At 39.2% G+C, this 19,504-nt stretch overlaps 1 protein-coding gene across 5 annotated transcripts in view; it reads left to right on the plus strand.

Annotated features, from left to right (window-relative positions):
- Positions 1-11,538: 11,538 nt before the first annotated feature.
- The window catches only part of BRD10 (bromodomain containing 10), a 53,214-nt gene continuing 45,248 nt past the window's right edge, over positions 11,539-19,504 (plus strand). For 3 of the 5 annotated variants that reach the window (XM_068176811.1, XM_068176812.1, XM_068176814.1), the window contains exons 1-2: positions 11,735-12,491; positions 14,788-14,988. In XM_068176811.1, coding sequence (XP_068032912.1) covers positions 11,755-12,491; positions 14,788-14,988 — 938 coding nt within the window. In that variant the 5' untranslated portion in view covers positions 11,735-11,754. Of the gene's footprint in view, positions 11,555-11,734; positions 12,492-14,787; positions 14,989-19,504 lie in introns of those variants that run through there. The other 2 variants (XM_068176813.1, XM_068176810.1) reach the window with 2 other exon arrangements.

Genomic DNA, 19,504 nt, shown 5'->3' on the forward strand with positions numbered 1-19,504 from the left:
CAAAATGTGGGGAAGTTTCTAAATGGCATCATGTAAGATTGTCCTATCAGTACACAATTGTCCTAATTTTGTGTGGAATAGAGTTAATTTTCGTGCTGGTATATGGAATAATGGTGTGATTTAGATTTAGTATGAGAATAATGTTGATAACAGACTGATGGGTGAAATGTTAAGCATTAAGACAAGGACTTTTTCTGTTTCTCTCATTACACCACCAGTGAGGAGGCTGGGAGACATGAGTAGCTGGGAGGAGACACAGGTGATATAGCTGACTGTGACTTGCTGGACGGCTATTCCTTACTATATGGTGTAAAGCTCAGTAATAATCAGCTGCAGATAAAGCTGGCTGGGGGCTTGGGAACTGGCTGTGTATCAGCTAGCAGGTGGCTAGCAGCTGCATTGTGCATTACTTGTTTTGTATGTTCTAATTTTAATAATAGTTATTTTTGTTTCCCCTCCTATTTCTGGCCTATTAAGTGGTCTTTATCTCAACGGGTGAATTTAATGTTTTTTCCCCCAGTTCTCTTACTCATCCTGTGGTGGTGACAGGGAAAGTGATCAAGTGGTTTGTGTGGTGTTTAGCTGCCTGCTGGGTTAAACCACAACAGTCCATTTTGGCACCCAACCCATGGGTGTGAAGGGTTAAGATAACCACTGTTCTGACATGTTAAAACAAACAGTAATTAGTTGCATTGGTTTAAGAGTTGTTAGCCACAATGTTGATTTACTTGATCTCAATGTTGTTGTGTGTTCTCAGAGTTGCACTGGGTAACACTTTACTTGTTGTGTGTGTTCCCCATTGTGTCATTTCTCAGCTCCGAGTTAAGGTTATGATGTTGTTGTGCTTTGTAACATGGGTTTTTGATATGATAAGATGCCTGTTGGCAGGACTAAGGCAGTGTGTGCACCCAGCATCGCTGCTGCACCTGCACAGCAGGAGCTACTTGTTGGGAATGACACCTCACTACACCTCCAAGGGTCCATCCATGGGAATGACACTCTCCACCATCCTTCCCTTCTCCTCCAGGTGAGTTACAACAGCTCTTGGAAAGTATCCCCAGGGTGTCCAAACCAGCACCTTTGCATTGCTATGATGCATGAATATGTCTCAGGTCTTATGTAAGGTTACACAACTAGGTAAGAACATCACCCAGGGATCTGCCCTAAGGCTGGATAGTTATGAGTACGGGGAATAGTATGGGAGTATGGCGTAGGATGGGCAAGTGCGTAGGACAGTGGGCATCTCCCAGTGTTTTGGAACTTCACCTCTGAAAAAGTGAGGAATCCAGAAAAATTTATTAAAATATTTGGGAAAGATGAGCTGTCACCAGATAATTCCAGAGAGACATAAATCACTGCAATGTGCTGGGGCCTGCTCGGGGCTGACTGAGCTCTGTTCAGCAGAGCTCAGTGCCTGCTGCAGGGAGGGAAGGTCTCTGGAACCGAGAGCAAAGGGACAGAGTCCATGGCTGAACCAGAGAACCAACCTGTGCCAGTATTATCTGTGCTGGTATGCAAGGAGAAATAATGGAAGCAGAAGTTTGTGGAAGGGGCTGACAGCTTGTCTGTGCTAGGAAGAGTTAGTTGAAGAAGAAGCTGGTAAGAGTTGTGCTTACCCCTGAAAGGAATTCTGCCAAGGTCATTGACATGGAAACCAAGAAGATGAAAAAGATAAACAAAAGAAACTCACAGCTGAATGTTAGTTGAAAACAGTGGTGGAGATTGCTCTGTACCAATGAACACTGTGTTGATTTATTGTAACCAATGAATAAGTATAAATTTTGTTGGGAATGTATAAAAGACAGCGTGCTGTTATAATAAAGAGAGAAGACTTCTGAAATTGTATGGTGTTCTTCTGTGTGTCATGACCATCTCAACAGTGACAGAAGTGGACATATTTAATAAGGGATAAAGGAGCTGCCTCTAAGAGGGATCAGGAAGCCTACTCCAAGCAGGACTACCACAAAGTAGCCAGGAAGATAGGTAGCTCAGTGGGCCTATGACACACTGGGCCATTGAAGAAGAGATGCAACATACAAATGGGTTTTTGAATGAGGGATGGACTTATCATGGACATTATCCAATTTCATGCACCATCTCTCCATCCCTGAGAGTCTACTATGACAGAAGAAGCTATGGACTAATTTTACTCAATTGACGTTTTAGAGGGATGACCCATAGATTAAGGGAATGATATCTCTGTGTATGTATCAAAAGACAGGGAAGGATGCATTGGGAAGAGTGGAACCTGGGTATGACATAAATGATACAGAATAAAGGGTGGATATTGCTCTGGTTTTATAAGAAACAGAGTTAATTTTTGCCTTTTTGGTATAGTAATGAGTGACAGATTGAGGATAAGAATAATGTTGATGACTGAAATTTTAGATTTTACTAAGCGGTATTTACACCAACTGAAAGAATTTGCAGGTCTTCCCACTGCCACACCAGTGAGGAATCTGGGGCACGAGAAGCTGGAGGGGACTCAGGGGAAGGGTGGTGATGGAAAGTGGACCCACAGCTGTTTAGTTACCTTTCAGATTAAACCACAAGAAGGAGGAATGCATTGTGTGGCAAAAGCATTTTAATTTGTTTTAATACCATTGTTCAGATGTTATATTGAGTCAAGACTTGATGCTGCTGCTGCAGCTGCATTTTTTAGTAAGCAGTTGGTTGTAAAATGTAGAGTGCATATCACATGAACCATGCTTGCAGTCTGCACATGTACCTGGGCCAGGAGGTGAAATTCCAGGTTTAAGTATGCCATCCCTATAGCCATAACACAGAACAATCTCTTATATTAAAGGGGCAACTCTAGGGACATAATAATGTGCTACATCACAACTAGTCTTTACAAGCTAAATAACAACATACACTATCAGCATCCACACACACACACACACACACACACACACACACACACAAGCTAATTGTAATTGCTACAATCTGGGTGCCATAGAAATACTGAAGATGCAACCATATTGCAGCTGACCTTCCATCTTAACCTTTACTGTTTCTTTTAAACTTTATTGTTTTATTGGTCCCATCAGCAATAACAGCACAAATAGCAGAAAAACCCAAAGATTATTTTGTTCAGACCCTGATGAAAAGTATCAAGTTACCATGTTAGAAGTGAAACAGAGGAGGACACTCATCTGGGCAACTCTGCACATTTCTCTTCTAGGTTGGCCACTGGGAAGCATTTTCCATTCTCTCTCTGTTTCCAACATTGCCTGCCCCACCCGTAATTCCTGGCACTTATGTCTCCCTTTCCCTTGCTCAATCTTACTCTTTCTTTCTCTCTTTCTTTGCTTGCTTGCCTTTCTTCTCCAAGCTTCACCATTAGAGTTAATGTATTTCACTGATCATGGACCCCTCTTAATAACTCTATGCCTACAGTTGCAACATTAAGTTCAGTCCATTACTGGACAGGTTTTCAAAATTTTCTTCTAATTCAAATTAGTATGTCATATTAAATTACCTTGAAAGGCAACAACCTCTATAAAACAGTGATAGAGAGAAAAACAGCAATTAAGTTACTAAAAGAATATTTTATGTATAACTATTGGCATGGGAGTAGCAAGAAAAACAGCTGCCTACAACTGGTTTGTGGTTTTTTGCTTTAGAAATTCATCTACAAAAAGTAAATGTTTGCAGAAAAGAGAAGAAGGAAAAGTTTCCTGGTACCACATGCCACTGCATGAATAACTTGGAGCATACAGTAAATACTAGCCATTTTATCGCTAATTAATTTGCCAACAATTTACAGGAGATTTAATTCAAAACCTCTCAAGCTGAAAAAAAACCTGGAACATAGCAAACAGACCGTACCACACAAAAAGATCAGCTATGTATAATTTGGACTCCAGTGTATAGGCAGACTTACACTGGGGAAAAGACCGATTACAAGTAGTAATAGTGGGAAGAAAGCCTTTTCTAAACATTTTCAGTGAAAGTGATTGAAAACATTAAAATAGATTGTGTGAGGTAGGGCTTTCAGATTTTGGAGATGTCAGCTCAAAAAAACTTGCTCTCTTTTAGACTACAGGGTTTCAATTCTAAAGTCCAGAATATATATGAACATTTGTATGAGAAGTTCTTGTTTTTCTTCACTCTGAGGTTTTCTCCCCTAAAGGTATAAAAAACCAACCCAAATACAGTTAGCAGTAATATATTTTCTAACTGACCAAAACTGACAGGGTAATCTATCAATGCATTTTCTTAGAAACCATTGGGTTTTGAAAATATTCTAAGAACATTACAGCATGAGCATTTTACTTCCAACTTAATCTTCCTTCACATCCTGTTAACATGGCATGCCAAAGACATATATAGGACTAAACAGAGCCTACTGTAGCCTATCTATTGCTCCCAAACTTCAAGAACTTCAAAACTGTCATTAAATAATTCTGTTCTATGTGCAGTGAAGACCTCTACTACTGTAAAGAGTGGGGACTTATTTAAACCTTCATGTGTTTCTGTTTACAACAGAAGACTTATGACGTGGTAAGGTCTGTGCTGACCACTGCTGAAAAATCTACAATTTTTTGGAAATTTGTTGTTAAAAACATACACACAAAAGTGAAAAGTGGCATGTATAAATGAAAACTCTTTCTGCTTCAGTGCTAAATTACTATTTTTTAACGTTTCTCTAGGTCTAGAGTTTTTATACCAAATGTTATTGTAAATGTTTTTTACTCATTAAGGGTTATACTATTTTTGGTATTTTTTGGAATAATGCCTCTTGAACTTGAGATGGCAAAAGATGTCCTCTCTTCGCTTGTTAGGGGACACAGAGGACCACAAAAGGCATTCAGCAAAAGGGGTCCACTGGGCAGTAATATATTGAAGCCATACAAGGAGATCACTTGTTCTTTCCAGTCTGAAGGAGACTGAGGAGAACCTCACTGCAGTTACAACTTCCTCACAAGGGGAAGATGAGGGACAGGCACTGATCTCTTCACCATGGCAGGACCAGTGACAGAACCCAAGGGAATGGCCTGAAGCTGTGTCAGGGAAGGTTTAGGTTGGATATCAGGAAAAGGTTCTTCACCCAGAGGGTGGCTGGGCATTGGACAAGGCTCCCCAGGGAAGTAGACACAGCACCAGCTGGACAGAGCTCATGAAGCATGTGGATAATGCTCTCAGGCACCTGGTGTGACTCTCGTTATGACCAGGAGTTGGACTGAATGATCCTTGTGGGTCCCTTCCAACTCAGGATGGTCTATAATTCTAACACCTTGAGGTGCTGTAAGCCATGCACATTAACTGCAAATAGAGGAAAATATAGAGGCTGTCAGGGTATCTTCTTGGACTACAGTGGTTTATCTTTATTGCATGCAAATGTTTTGTGTAGCCTCCATCCTTGAAGGTACTGAAAACCCAAATAAACAAGACCCTGAGAAAGCAGCTCTGTTTGCCCCCACTTTGAGCATGGAAGCATGGAGGCAACAGACACACAGAGATCTGTTTCAACCTTAACTATACTGTGATTCTGTGAAATAAAAATTAAGAAAGTATTATGGGGTTTATATTGATTAATTACTCTAACTTTTCTAAATCTCCTATTTTGAAACAATTGTATTTTATCTTTGAATGTAGAATAAAACCAGATATATAAAAGAGATGTGGCTGAATGAGACAAAAGACTGTTACGTTTTAATCAAATTTTGCTGATAGATAATTTTGTGACAACACTTCAGAACAAGAATCGGTGTTTGTACAGACAATCCTTTTAATTTATACTTTTCAAATATTTCCCACTCTTTCCAATATTCCTCATTGATGGACTGGTTCACTAGCATGTAAGAGTTGTCTTAAGGTGTGCTCTATGTGTAAGGTCTGTCTACGTGTAAGGTGACTATGCATTGCCACAGATTCTTTCACACTGTCCACCAGAAACAGTGACATGCAACACATAGTTTAGAATTGTTGATATCATGAACATATTTGGAGGAATTCTCTTTTCCCCTGTCAGAAGCAGACATTCATATCTGTGTGACTACAGTTTTAGCACTTGCCCCGATTTTTCTTCTCTGATACTATATAACACAGTATTTACAGTTAATGATTATAAAGGAACTAAGTGGGCAGTGAATGGAACAAATGTTTAAGTCATCCAAACATTGGCTCTCTATGCATTTTAATCTCTGCACCTAATCATTCTCAAAACCTCTCTTTGCTATGAAAATTATATCCTTGTATTTTATCTCCACTCTCCAGCATTGGGAAGAGGAAATAATTGCCATTCCTATAATACCACAAAAATTAAAAAAAAAACCTTCAGATCTGCAATTAGACACAATAAAATATAATTGCAAAACCTTTCACATAAATAAATATTAGGTCTGTATGAAGCAATTCTATTGCCTTTCCTGTGTTGCATAATTACAGAGAGCAGAGTGAAAATAAACAGTGCTTGAGATTACTAAGTTTCTATTACTAGTTTTCTAAGGGACTGAGGCATATGTAGTTGTGTTGTCTGTCCGTCCTCTCCAGCCACTTTTTAATCTGCTGGATAATTTTGACTAAGTTTGGCAAGGGTGTGGAAGGAGGAAGTCTAGTTGAAAAAAATACACATTTTTTAAACTTCTGTGAATATCAGCAGCTGAGCAGCAGACACACTGACAAACATTGCTAAATGAAATACTGCAGCCTGATCTCATCAGTTATTCTTCCAGCTTGGCTAAGGACCTAGTTATCAGCCTGTATATACTGGATGTCCAGCTGTCAGGTGTAAATGGCAAGAAACGAGGGATCTGAACTCTGGAGTTTATTACAGAACCAAAGAGATTAGATGTTTTACCCTACTTGATTATCTGGCACAATCATTCCCTCATGTCACATTCCTAGCTCTCAACTTGTTCCCTCTGAAGGAAGGTCTCTGCTAGTGGTCTGGCATGGTTGGGCAGGAAATCATGTTGATTCTTGCTGTGCCACTTCCTGCAGCAGCCAGCTGTGTTAGGCATTAGTGGTCAAAGTCCCTGGGCATCCTACAGCATTAATTTCCATACAGTATTCATCTCCATACAGCTCTCATGCAGTGGACACCAAAGGCCATCTAGAATCATGAAAAAACCATTTGAATGTGCTCAATTGCTTTATTCTTTCTCTAATTCTAAAAAGATATAACAGAAATTTGGATCATAACGTTATGTTAATTTAAAAATACATATTCATGGTCTTGGTTAGAGAATGGATTTTTGATGCATTGTAACACTACAATGTTTAATACTGCTTCAAGTTGCTGAGAATTACTTACTTCAAGGAGAACTGTACTTTTTCAGTACCATATGCTGCAGAAGCCTAAATACAAAACAGCTTACAGCTTTGAGGACTCAGAAAAGGAGGAATGTCTCTAAAGTGTAGAATTCAAAGACAGTTTTTGTTTTCTGTCTGTTTGTATTCTAATTGGCAATGAGGACATCACTGGCACTAGAAAGTAGCACTGTATCCTTAAAAGGGAGAAAGACGCAATAACAGGTGGTGGAACATGAGAGAGGATGAAAAAGATCAGCAGAATAGCTCATCTGAAACATTTCAAAGATTGATTATTTTCTTCACATTCCAGAGCCCGTTTCTTTCCCAAGAATTTTTATGCATCTCATAAAAGGAAACTTCAGGTGGCAGACCTGCAAATGGAAAGCACATTGTTAGTGTTTTCTAGAGTTTGGTGTTCTTTTTATTTACCATTTACTATATGTAAGCAGAAGGAACTTGTAACTACTTGAGCATACAGTTTGAATGGCTCTGGTGGCAATGTTAAATCACTCACCTCACAGAAGAGTTCAAGGACCCTTAATGTGGGCTATATTCTATGTCACCATGGAGGTCATCAGAAGCAGAAACCTGCACTTTGGACCCCTGGCTTTAATGTATGAAATAGAAGAGCAGAATGAAGGAAAATGAGAGCCACTCAGTCACTATTTATGACACTGCTAGGAGAAGAAGAAAATGATACACTGAGTGAATGTGTATTATATCTAAAAAAGATTTTTTTAATGACTTGTGAAGTGTAACCTAAAGTTGAAGGTGGAAGCTACTTTTTAATCCCCCTTTAATACCCTTGAAGCAGAGGATGTGATTTCAGGGTATAGGAATTCAGGCCTTCACAGTAAGAAACAGGCAATTTTACTTATCTTCCTAAACATTCTGTCCTGCTGCTACAGAAACAATCCTTCTTTTTTCATTCTACATCCTGTAACAGGCAGCTCTGACCTGTTAGTAAACAACCCTTCAGTGCCCTAATATGAATATTATAATTCTGCCAGTCTAAACAATTCTTTGAGGGTGGTAATATCTTCTTTTACAAAAATGCTACAGTTCTCTTGTCTATAGGATAGAAAATGACTAGAGGGCCTTTGGATTTAGGAACTTTAGACTAAAATATTCTTTTTGTATACATTTTACACATTATCTGAGAGATATATAAATCTCTAAAAATGCATGTATAAAATCTTGGTAAGTGTAGAAAATGGCCACAAGTAACTCAGGGATTTAAAACAGCTGGGGTTTGCTTAGCTATTAATCATCTTAATGTATATAGTATTTGTAACGTCTTGGTAGTTTAATAACACTGATTTCAGATTGAAAGCAAATGTAAAGACAAAGTATCTGGTTAGGACATATGATAAAAACTTATACCCAAATCAAAGTTTAGGAAGAGAATAATTATTTACATCATCATTGGGTGTCTGTAGAAATTGTGGGTGCTTTCATGGTCAGGGTGAGATACTCTATTTTAGATCCCTGAATGTGACCTCCATGACCTGTTGATGCTCTGTCACTCAAAATTCACATCAGAGGTGAAGAATACTGGTCATGTCTGACAGTTGTCTCTTTTCCTTTGCTAGATCATCCTATCCTCTGTGAACTGTATATGGAAGATTACTCTTTCCCAAGCATATCTCACGTTTCTCTCTCATGGTGCATGTTTATCCATTTGGCATTTGCACTGTTCTGTACACATCTAAGGCAGTGTGGGTAATATTGTAACAATAAAATTTATTGCTGTCTTGGTGATAACATCAAGGCAGAGGCACTCAGAGTAATATTCTTTGAGACGATCATGCATATCCAAACTTGCATGATTAAAATGTATGCAAATCTCTACACTGCATTTTGCAAAAATTATATATTCAATTCACATGCATGGAGAGAAATTGTAAGAATATTCATCAGCTCTATTTATTCTGAAAACTTTTGGGGGATTATGAGTTCTTTGGGGTTTTTTTTTGTTTCTTTGGGTTTTTTTTGGGTTTTGTTTTTTTTTTGGCCATTTTTTGGTTTGTGTTCTGTATTTTTTTTTCTCATATGCGGGTCATAGCTCCTATTAACACTGAAAATGTAAACGAAACCCCATTGTTACAGATTTTCCAAAATGTTTGCTTCTGCTTCAGCAGTTCTATCCTGGTTACATTGAGATGGGAATGTTACCTCTAATTTAAGTCAGGAATCGTACATAGCATTTATTCAACAGTGCACTCGTGTGGCAAGATTCGGGAAGTACATATATATGTATCACAGAACTCCTTGAATACAACGTATTTTTATTATGTAATAAGAAAATACAAAAAAGTTCTTATAGATTGATCCAATGATGTCTCCCAGTACAATCCTTTTTTAAAGATTATTTTTTAGCCTACTTTGATTGCATAACTAGAAAAAATGTCCTCTTTCAAATACTTTGGTGATACAAGTCATAGTTCCCAATAAAGAATATTATCTTGTTTTGTCATATGTGGGCTGTTCTTCACTGAAATTTAATTTCAGAGTGTTGACTCAATATCTTCATTACTTTCATCACCATAAATTTCAATTTTTGACAGGAGATCTGACTATAGCTGAGATGTTATCACATGAAAATCTCTGAACACATTTTGTGGCTACTCAGCCTATGAATTGTATGCAGAATTATGACTACAAGTTCTCATATTCTCACAGCAAAAATGTCTATTAAGCTACTGGGTCTCCTTGCAGAGTATAAATGAGCCAGGAAGTGAGTGTTGCAGGCCAGACATCGAACAGGCACAAAACTTCTAGAAGAGCTGCCAGCCTCATATAGTTTTATTTAATTTACACTAGAATTTCCCACTGTTGCTTGAATGGTTGCTTTCCTCAGGTATGTTTTTCCTACAGTTGATTTAACCTCCACATATGCTGCTGGAATCCCTCCATCACTCCTGTCCCTCTGAAGATGACTCTCCACCTTCAGCTTGGAGTGGGACTTAGACAAGATGAACACTATTCCTTAGAGGAGTTATTAAAGAAAACACAACACAGCATTCCCTCTGTTTTGCAACAGGACATACTGATCCTTATGGTCCCAGTACAAGAAAGGCATTCAGACGCTGCAAAGTATAATTTCAAATGCAATTTCTTAGAGTTAACATTATAAGGAAAGAGAGAACTGTTACCCTACAGCATTTCAGTTCCACAAACCATAAGCAGTCCAGCATCAAATGGATCTGTAATGAGGGTGCATCACAAAGACTCTGTCTGTGGAAGGGCTATCCCGTTGTGGTCATTCAAGCTGTAAGAAGATTTCCTAAAAAAAACCCAACTTTATTCATAATTTCTACTGGCAGACAGGATGCTTGCATAAGGACTTCTGGCTACAGTTTTAGATAGAGGCAAGGTCATAGAGATGCCAGTACAGTGTGGGAGCTGCCCACAGCTGCTCTAACAGTGTGCTGCCCGAATTTATCCTGTGGCCATGGGACACACACAGCAGAACACAGACCTGAAGGCCATCCTGCATGGGCTACACTTGGCTTAACTATTGCATGGATCACTACAGTCTCAACGCACAATGATCCTTCCAAGCAGGTCCACCTTCCTGCAGTGTGGAGGCATTTATTCCCATTAAGAGAACTCCATTATGAGCAAGATTGCTGGAATGATCTCTGAAGAACAAGAATGCCCTTACAGAAGTAGAGGGTACTTTTCCTGCTCCCTTACATTCATTCTCTTCCCCTCTCTATCTCAGCAAGGTGCCCTCAGCTTTCCATATAGTTAGGAATGTGAAGAGGATAAAACCAAAGCCACACACAGAGGCGTGTCTCCAAGTGCTTTGCAGTGCTGTGGAGACCACAACAACTCTGGAGTTCCCTGGTTCCCTGGTGTCCCTTAGCATCTCATATAGGAGTGAGCAGGACTGGAAGAAACGTGAGGGCAAACCTGAGAGGACTACAAGTGCACCACAGGCCAGGACAGCATCGCTAGTAGCAGCCTCCCCTCACAACGCCCCAACTCCTAAGGCAAGTCGGGCAGAACTGAGTGCTTTTAAGAGCTGCTGCCTCGCTTCGGCGGCTGAACACTTGTGGCGGCACACCTCTGACGTGAGGCGACAGTCCCTTTAGGCGGCAGAAACCTCCCAGCCGCAGCAGCGCTGCCGCGGGAGGCGGCAGGAGCAGCCCCGCCCCGCCCCTGAGGGCTTCCTGCCCCGCCGCGCGCGCACCAGCAGCCGCCCGTGCGTCGCCCCCGCCGGCTCCGGGCTGGGCGCCCTTTGATGACGTCACACGACAGCCGGCCGGGCGCGCGCTTGCGCGCTGGGGTGAGAGGCTCCGCGTCCTTTACCGTTAGGGGTGGGCCCCCGCCCCCGCCCTCCCCTCTGCTCGCGCTGCCGCGCGCGCCGCCCGTTACCCGACGGACGCCGCGCGGGGCCGGCACGCCCCGCCTGCCCGTCGGGAGCGCGCGCGCGGCGCGGAGGGAGGACCCCGCTGTCCCGGCGTGAACGGCGCACGCAGGGTCGGGATGCGCCGGTGCTGCCGGCGGCGAGGAGGGGAGAAGGGGGCGGGCCCTGAGGGCGAGGGCGCTGTCCCCGGGCGGGCGGGGCCGCGCGCCAGCCCAGTCGGTGCCTCTCCCGCGGCGGCCACGTCCCGCCCCCCGGGCCGGCGGGGCGCTGAGCGGTGTCTGTGTGCGCAGGTGAGCTCGGTGCGGATGCGGCGGCCGGGGGAGGCGCAGCGCCGCGGTCCCCGGCAGGTGCCGGAGAACGGGCCCGGGGCGGGAGACATGGAGTCCGGCGGAGATCTCCCGGTGGATCGGCCCTCGGCCCTTCGGAGTGGGATGGAGGAGCCTGAGAAGGAGGCAGATGATGAGGGAGGGAAGACTGCCTGGCAGCAGAGTCTGAATCCCGAGCTGCAGCAGGGGTACCGCATCCTGCGCGAGTTCCTGCTGGAGAAGTACCGGCCTCTGACGGCGCCGTTCCTGAAGCCCTTCGCGGATCAGGCATTTTTCGGTGAAGAAGGCTCTGGCTCCCTCTTGGGCCGTAAGAGCAGCCAGTCGTTGCAGCAGTTGCCCGCTGGAATATGGCTATTGAAAATGGAAGAGAAATTTTCCAGTGGGCAGTACACAGGGATAGCGGATTTCGTGTGCGATTTTCGGCTCATGCTGGAGGCTTGCTATCGGCTGCACGGTGTGGATCACTGGCTCTCCAAACAGGCCCAGAAGCTGGAGATGATGCTGGAACAGAAGCTGGCGCTGCTATCCCGGTAGGTGTAGAAAACTGTAGGGGCTGTGCCGTGTGTTCTTTAGATAAAGTAGAACAGGAGGGTGTGTTTCTTTAAATTCCGTTTAAAGAAAACAAGCTTCTAACAAAACCCCACAACAGAAAGAACACTGGAACTTTCAGTACTTTTATGAAGATTAACGTTTCCTGCTGGGAACTATTAAAATCTTAATTCAAAACGCTTTGGAAATTCCAAACCTCAAAATGCCAAATAGAGCACAGCATGCCCTGACTAAGATTTTCCTTCTGAAAGAAGCCTTTTGTGAACATGGAGGGACACTTGTTTACACAAGATGTGAAATGCTTCTTTCTTTATTTTATTCTATCGTGAACTGCCTAAATAAACTCTGTATGAATATTTGGCTATTTGAAATTATTATTTTTACAATCTGTGAAATTTTTACCACCCTTAAAATACATAGGAATAAAATACTAAGCTGACGTTACCTGCTTTGGAATAGTAATCATAATCATAAAATGAGTGACAATGCTTGCCCTACTATGGTCTTAAATGACAAAATGGAAATCGTGGTAAGTTGAAATGTAAGTCCCTGGCAGGGCCTGCTTTCCTATCAGCCAAAGCATAGAAACATAGAAAGCTCTCGAGCTATATGGTAGAAAGGCCAGTTTAAATTACAACTGAAGTACATGCTTTCTCATGAACTTGTCATAGTTTAGTCATTATCAGAAAACCATAGTGGCTTCTTACAGTGTAAAGCCCACTGGTCTTCTGAATGACATAGTATTCTGCATGTAAAAACCAAGAGGTGCTTTTGGTGAAGGATGTAGGTAAAGAAGGAACAGTGTTGGGAAATATGTAAAGCTCTGTGTGTCCATCAGCGTTATGTTTGCTAGGGACACACCTCGTGAACTGCCAGCTGGTAAGAGCGTTGCTCTTGTAGGAACACTTCAAGGAAGTGGTCTAGAAGTCACCTGAAAGCAGAGTGAAGGTATTCAGTGCTGCTGTAGCAACTGTATATTTGAAGCCGTTTCTGTGTAACAGCAGTTTTGGGACAGTCTGGAAGTAGAAAGGAAGGAGTGTTGAATGTAGGGGGCATGGATGTTCCTAGTTTGCTAGAGTAAAACCTGATTAAAAAAAAAAAAGAATCCTGGCTTAATAGAGTTACTGCTGGCAGATGAATAACCAAATGCAATTTGGAAGATTTTGTGTTCTCAAATAGCAATATAGGTAAAAAATAAATACAATTGCTCTTGTCATTCTTCTATTTAATGCACAGTCTTTTTCAGATAAATATTAGGAAATAGTAAGCTGTCTAAAGATAATCCTGCCTCAGTATACAGTGAGTGTATATAGTGAGTTTGTCTTGTATTAACTCTTCAGAGATTTGTAAAGATTTTTTCATTATATCTGCATGCACTAGCTTAATAAAAGTTTCTAAGACCTGTGAGTATGAAGGATTATGGAACCTAGAAGTCTCAAAGTTCTTTTACAATTTTTAATTAGACAAATTTGTTTGAAGTGTTTAACATATTTTTTTTTGTAAAGTGAAATTGAAGAACTTCTTCTTGGAACAATGTTCTTATATTATTACAGAGTAGTGTTTAGGTCAATGATCCCCTTCAAGTGATTCAAGGGAATCAATTCGTATTGGTTGTATAATTCCTGAATACTACAAGCCACAGAAAATTACCTTAGAATGGAGGTTCCTTTTGAATGGAGGTTGGATTTTTCTCCTCTGTACCTCAGATGTTTTCACAGGTTGTGAAAAGCTCATACAAGTTTTAATGGAGTCTTTTGAAACATTTTAAGAAGAAATGTAACTTTGCAGAAAAATTTGTAGTGTTTTGTCTGAGTTTTTGTAGTTTAAAATAGGGTGAAACTGGTGTTTAACATATGCTTCCCCAGCCTAAACCAACTAATAGATCCCCAAACCACCCCTACTAATAGACCCCACCACCCAGCCCCCTATTTTTAGGTATCTGCTAAAAAGGATACTTTCTTATCTTAGGTCTTGTGGAAGTTTTTTTCTTTCCAAACACTTACGGACTAAGATAGAGAATTCCATCTCCAAATAATATTTGGTAACTTGTGGTAATTATACAGTTTTTAACTGGTGTGAAAACATAGGTCATATTAGTGTGTTGGGTTTAAGTTTAAAATTTTGCAAAGGCATTGTCAAAATGGTAAAAATGTCAGGTGAAAAAATAACTGCTTTTTTCTGAGTAAGCATGCTCAATCCATGGTTGGTAGGCTAGGCATTGAGGTGCCACTCATACAGAAGTTCATAGTTGTGAATTAGCTTGCTTTTTTCTTCTAGGCATTTAAGAGAGAAAACATCATTAGCTGTAACATCTAGAGGATGCTATGGGCAGGAGGATGAAAAAACAACAGCATGCATTTCTACAAGACGTCGTTCCATGCCTCGCAATTTAGTAGGTTTGTCAACGGGTGTGTTTGAGTCTGTGATGGTTCAGGTTCTAAGACAAGAGGAGCAACTGAGAGCAAAAGAGGAAAAGAGGTAATAAGAAAAACTATTTAGTTTTAGTTTTAAATAGTTGACTTGCTAGTTTTTTAAAGAGGCTAGCTCCTTATGGCTTTTTTAGGTAAATAAATGTGGTGCTCTTGTGGTCTGAAGTTCATGGCTTCAATACAGTGTATCCACAAAGCAAAAAATTAGTACCACTTCCTTGAAAAATTGTGGCGGTCATTTAATTTTTGAATTAAATTACAGCTGCTCTTATTTTAGTGTAGCAAAACTTCTAATAGTAACTAAAAGCATCTACAGTAATTTCCTGCTAGTGTATTATGGTTTATGATATGTACCCTTGGACAATTTTTCATGCAATAATTAGATTAAAAACTACCGGAATGCTTAAGTACAGTCTAATTCCATGATCTTGTCACTGCTTCTCTCGCTGATAGCCAGAAGCAAATCATGTCTGCCAGTGCCTCTGCTGTTACCTCACTGAGGTGGCATTTCAGCTTGTCAGTTAAGTAATAATTTTAGATTGTTTGTGTAAATAACACTGAGATTTTGTGGTCTTCTGAAATTCAACAGCTATATAATTTCAGGCAGTGTTTAATGTTAATATGTTTTACTTTGAGGAAAATGAAGCTTTGAAGTTTGTTTACTTTAACAATAATTTGAGTGACTGTGTCTAAAGATGGCTCACAATGGTAAGACCGTATTTGCTTCAGGTAGCAAAATGTTTCTAGATTTTTCAAAGTTTACAGTTTTGTAGACTTTTTCTCATATGTGACCAGCTTGCTTTTAATTTTGCAGGTCATCTTCATTTTCAGTAGATTTGAAGCTATACAGCTGACTTAACTGTTAGACGGTACTTTTTTTTTGTAGAACTTTCTTCTAGTCCACAAATCTTCTAATCACACTTTGCCAAAAAAAAAAAAGAAAGAAAGATCACTAGGGTTATTGTTTCTTTGGTAAAATTCTCTTGATTTTTGCTTAACTCTGTGTTCTAGAACTTGATAACAATGTTATGAAAAAGTATATTTTGATTGGATTTTAATTCATTGCTAGAGTCTGTAGAACAGTTTACCAAACAAAATAAAAATTACGCATTCATACGCATGTTTTAAGTACATTGCTACAAAACTGTAGTAATTAACTGTTAAATCCATCTGGATAGACTCAAAAGTCCCAGATCTTGGACAAAAGATGGTTGATTCTACAGAATGTTCCACAATAACAGAAAAAGACCACAAATAACTTGTCTCTTTACACCCTAAAATTTTGAACTGTACCACTTATTAAGCAGAAAAAAAATGTCAGTGGTTTAATATTTCTTTGTCTCTATTGACCTCTGCAAGTAATTTTGCTTCAGATTTCTTCTCTCAGTTTTATTTCTTAATTGCACCATGTTTTTAAAGTAATGCAGACCTTTCTGTACCAATTGTTTTTCAGCTCACCAAAAATGTTCCGCAAGTACCTTTTCTGAGCACTTTTATGAAAAGGGCTTGGCAACTGGAAGGTCTATAAAGTAGTTGCACATTTCCAGTGAAGATCGCATTTTACAGTGTATACAAATTTTCAAAGTGGTGCACATACTTTCAACATTACTTTTATATGAAAAAATATTGCAAATTTCTAAACTTTTGGCTTATTGCTAAAGTATATATTGTGTTATTAAGAAGAGAAAATGGTTATTCTGCTCTCTTGTAATTGATTCCTTTCTTGCACGATCTGTTTCACTTTGCCGTATGCAATGTTTTATAACTTTCCTCAAGTGACACATTCATAATGGTAGACTCAACATGTAAAACCTGACAAGATATTGTTGCAAAGCTGATTTCACTATATTGCAACTAATAGCTTTTGTATAGCAGCAAAAGTACTTTCCCCAACAAAGTACCTATATGACAAGATCTGATTTACTTTTGTTGTCAGTCTTGTTTGTAAGCATTCCTTTTGTTCAAATGTTGTAATTATCAGAATATTGACTATCTTCAAATTATGAATTACATTTCTATGAGTTTCTACTCAGCTGCTTGGTTACATGTTAGGTAAGTAACAAATCAACTAATCTACACATTAGTTAACAATAATAATTGTGGAATTATTTTATAATTGGAAATGATGACTAATTAGTTAGATACTGAAATATAAAGGTAGATTCCTACTGAAATTTTTAAAAGCACCAGTGAACGGCAGATATTGACTGGTTGATTTCAGTGGGAATTAAGTATCTGTATGGGCTTGGTCTGTTGAAAATTATGCAGGCAGTTCTTTGTCTTTCATCTCTGAAAACATGATCCTGGGATAGGTTTCATACATGTTCATTAAAACATTTAAAGAATTGAATTGTGGCTGCAAGTTAGTAATTTAATTAAGGAAATTGTGGAATAAGGTATGCTTATATAGTCAATTTTGCTTTTTATGAGGATGTTAGCATGGAATTAACCGGATCCAGTGGAAAAATATGGAGAATATAATATTATGATTTAAGATATTTGAGATACAGAAATAAGGTTATATGGGCCTCTCTCTCTGACTACTAGATCTTGGCTTATTTTAGAATAATATGTAATATTGTTAATCTGTATGTCACTTTCTATTTTATTTTTTAATGGAAGTTTGTAAAAACAAGTTATTTTTAATTAAAACAATTCTCTGTGTCTTGTCTTTAAGAGTTCCAGTGTCTGACCTTTTACCTGTGAATCAACACCTAAGTAGGTTAGACGTGGTAATTGGGAAAACAAAATAAAATCTAGTCTTTGTTCTCCTCTCCCCACCAAGAAATCCTCCTGTTGCAAAGGAGGAATTTGCTGGTGATGTGTGTTGGCTGCCTTAATTAAGGGATGAAATTATAAGAAGAGTAGGGAGTTATGGTGGGACTTTGTTTTAGGTGTTGTCTCTACTTGGGTATCATGTCTGCTGAATTTTAAGTTCAGATGCCACTCAAGAGCTGCAAAACAACTACTGCAGATGTGTTCTAGAAATATGGCTATTGTTAGTCTAGAAAAATCAGCTTCACCTTTCAACAGTTCTGTAACTACTGTAAGTCCAGCACATATATGCAAACATATTTCTGGTAAATGTAAATAAAAGTATGAAACAAACAACAGGGTTTTTTACAGTTGCTGTCAGCATGGAAGCCAAATATATATGTCCAGAGAATTTCTCAATATAAGGATATCTGTGCCACTAAAGTGCCATATCTCTCTCTCTTACCTCCCTCTCTCCAGTTTCTCTCTTCCTGCACCCCTGCTCCCTTGCCCTCTGTCCTATGCCCTCTTTGCTTCCCTTTATCTTCACAAAACCACCCCAGGAAAAAGCTGTGCCCTCCAAAAGATGCTAGCAGGAAGACCTCAATAATGAAGATGTGAAAGTGTGCTATTATTTACATTTTTTTCTTGAATGTCTGCTGAGAATGGAATGACAACAGATATTGTGATAAAACAACAGCTTAAAAACAAGGCAAACTTTACAAGTGAAACAACTTACAGCTTTCTTTTTAAACAATCTTTTAAAGCATTCTTTAAAATTATATAGTAATTGTAATTTTATCTAGGCAGAGATATCTATCTATCTGTGAATCTAGGGTATTATATTTATTTTGATAATTCTACTTTGATTTAAATTATTACTTGGTAAAAAGTTGAAACTGCTTGTGAAGATATTTTTGGATATTTTGGATTGCCTTTTGGATTTTTTTTTGTTAAACTATACTGAAATGTTGTTGTTTCTACATATGTTCCATCTCACCATGTACTCAATATTTAGTCTTGTTGCCGTACTATATTAACAGACTTCACACCTTTTGGAGGCAGGAGGTTATTAGGAAGTATGTTTTACATTCAGGAGGAACGAGGGAGGAGGATCTAAGAGTGCTATGAAATTTATGTTTGAGACCACTTTTGCATAATATCATTTCTTCCTCTGTGTCACTGGGACATTAGTTATTTTTATTTATGTCATTTATTTTTATTTATTATATCAATGCAATATTAGCACATTTAAATAGAACATAAATCAGAATAAAAATAATACCCACTTTACATATGCAAGTAGTATTGTTGAATTTAGTGGTTTATTCATCAAGAATGGCAGCAGTAGTTTGTGCTGAAAAGTGGGATTTTGTCTTTATATTCCATCCTTTATATTCTTAAGTTAATGCTGCATTTGGAGACTGAATTTTAGAATTTACTGATCTGTTTGCTTTTATCTTTTATGTTTTACATGAGCCTGTACTTCTGCACTTACTAGATATATAAATAACAACAATGCACATATGTGGTATAAAACATTTCTGTTCAAATTATAGTAACAAATCACTGAATATTTAATTTTATTATAGAATATAAAGTATTCAATAGTCTTACTGTATTTTATGTTACTTTGTGTACACATGACATGTTTTTCCTCTGCTGATACTAAAATGTGAACAAAACTACATTTGTTGCCTTTTTTACATTGTTAAGATAGCTAGTCAATAGTTAATGGTTGAAATATATGCCCTTCAAGCTAGAAGCCACTATCAGCTTCATGTTGTCAAAAGAAACATTTTAATTTATCA

The sequence above is a fragment of the Anomalospiza imberbis genome, chromosome Z, assembly GCF_031753505.1.
Source record: "Anomalospiza imberbis isolate Cuckoo-Finch-1a 21T00152 chromosome Z, ASM3175350v1, whole genome shotgun sequence".
NCBI classification, from domain to species: domain Eukaryota; kingdom Metazoa; phylum Chordata; class Aves; order Passeriformes; family Viduidae; genus Anomalospiza; species Anomalospiza imberbis.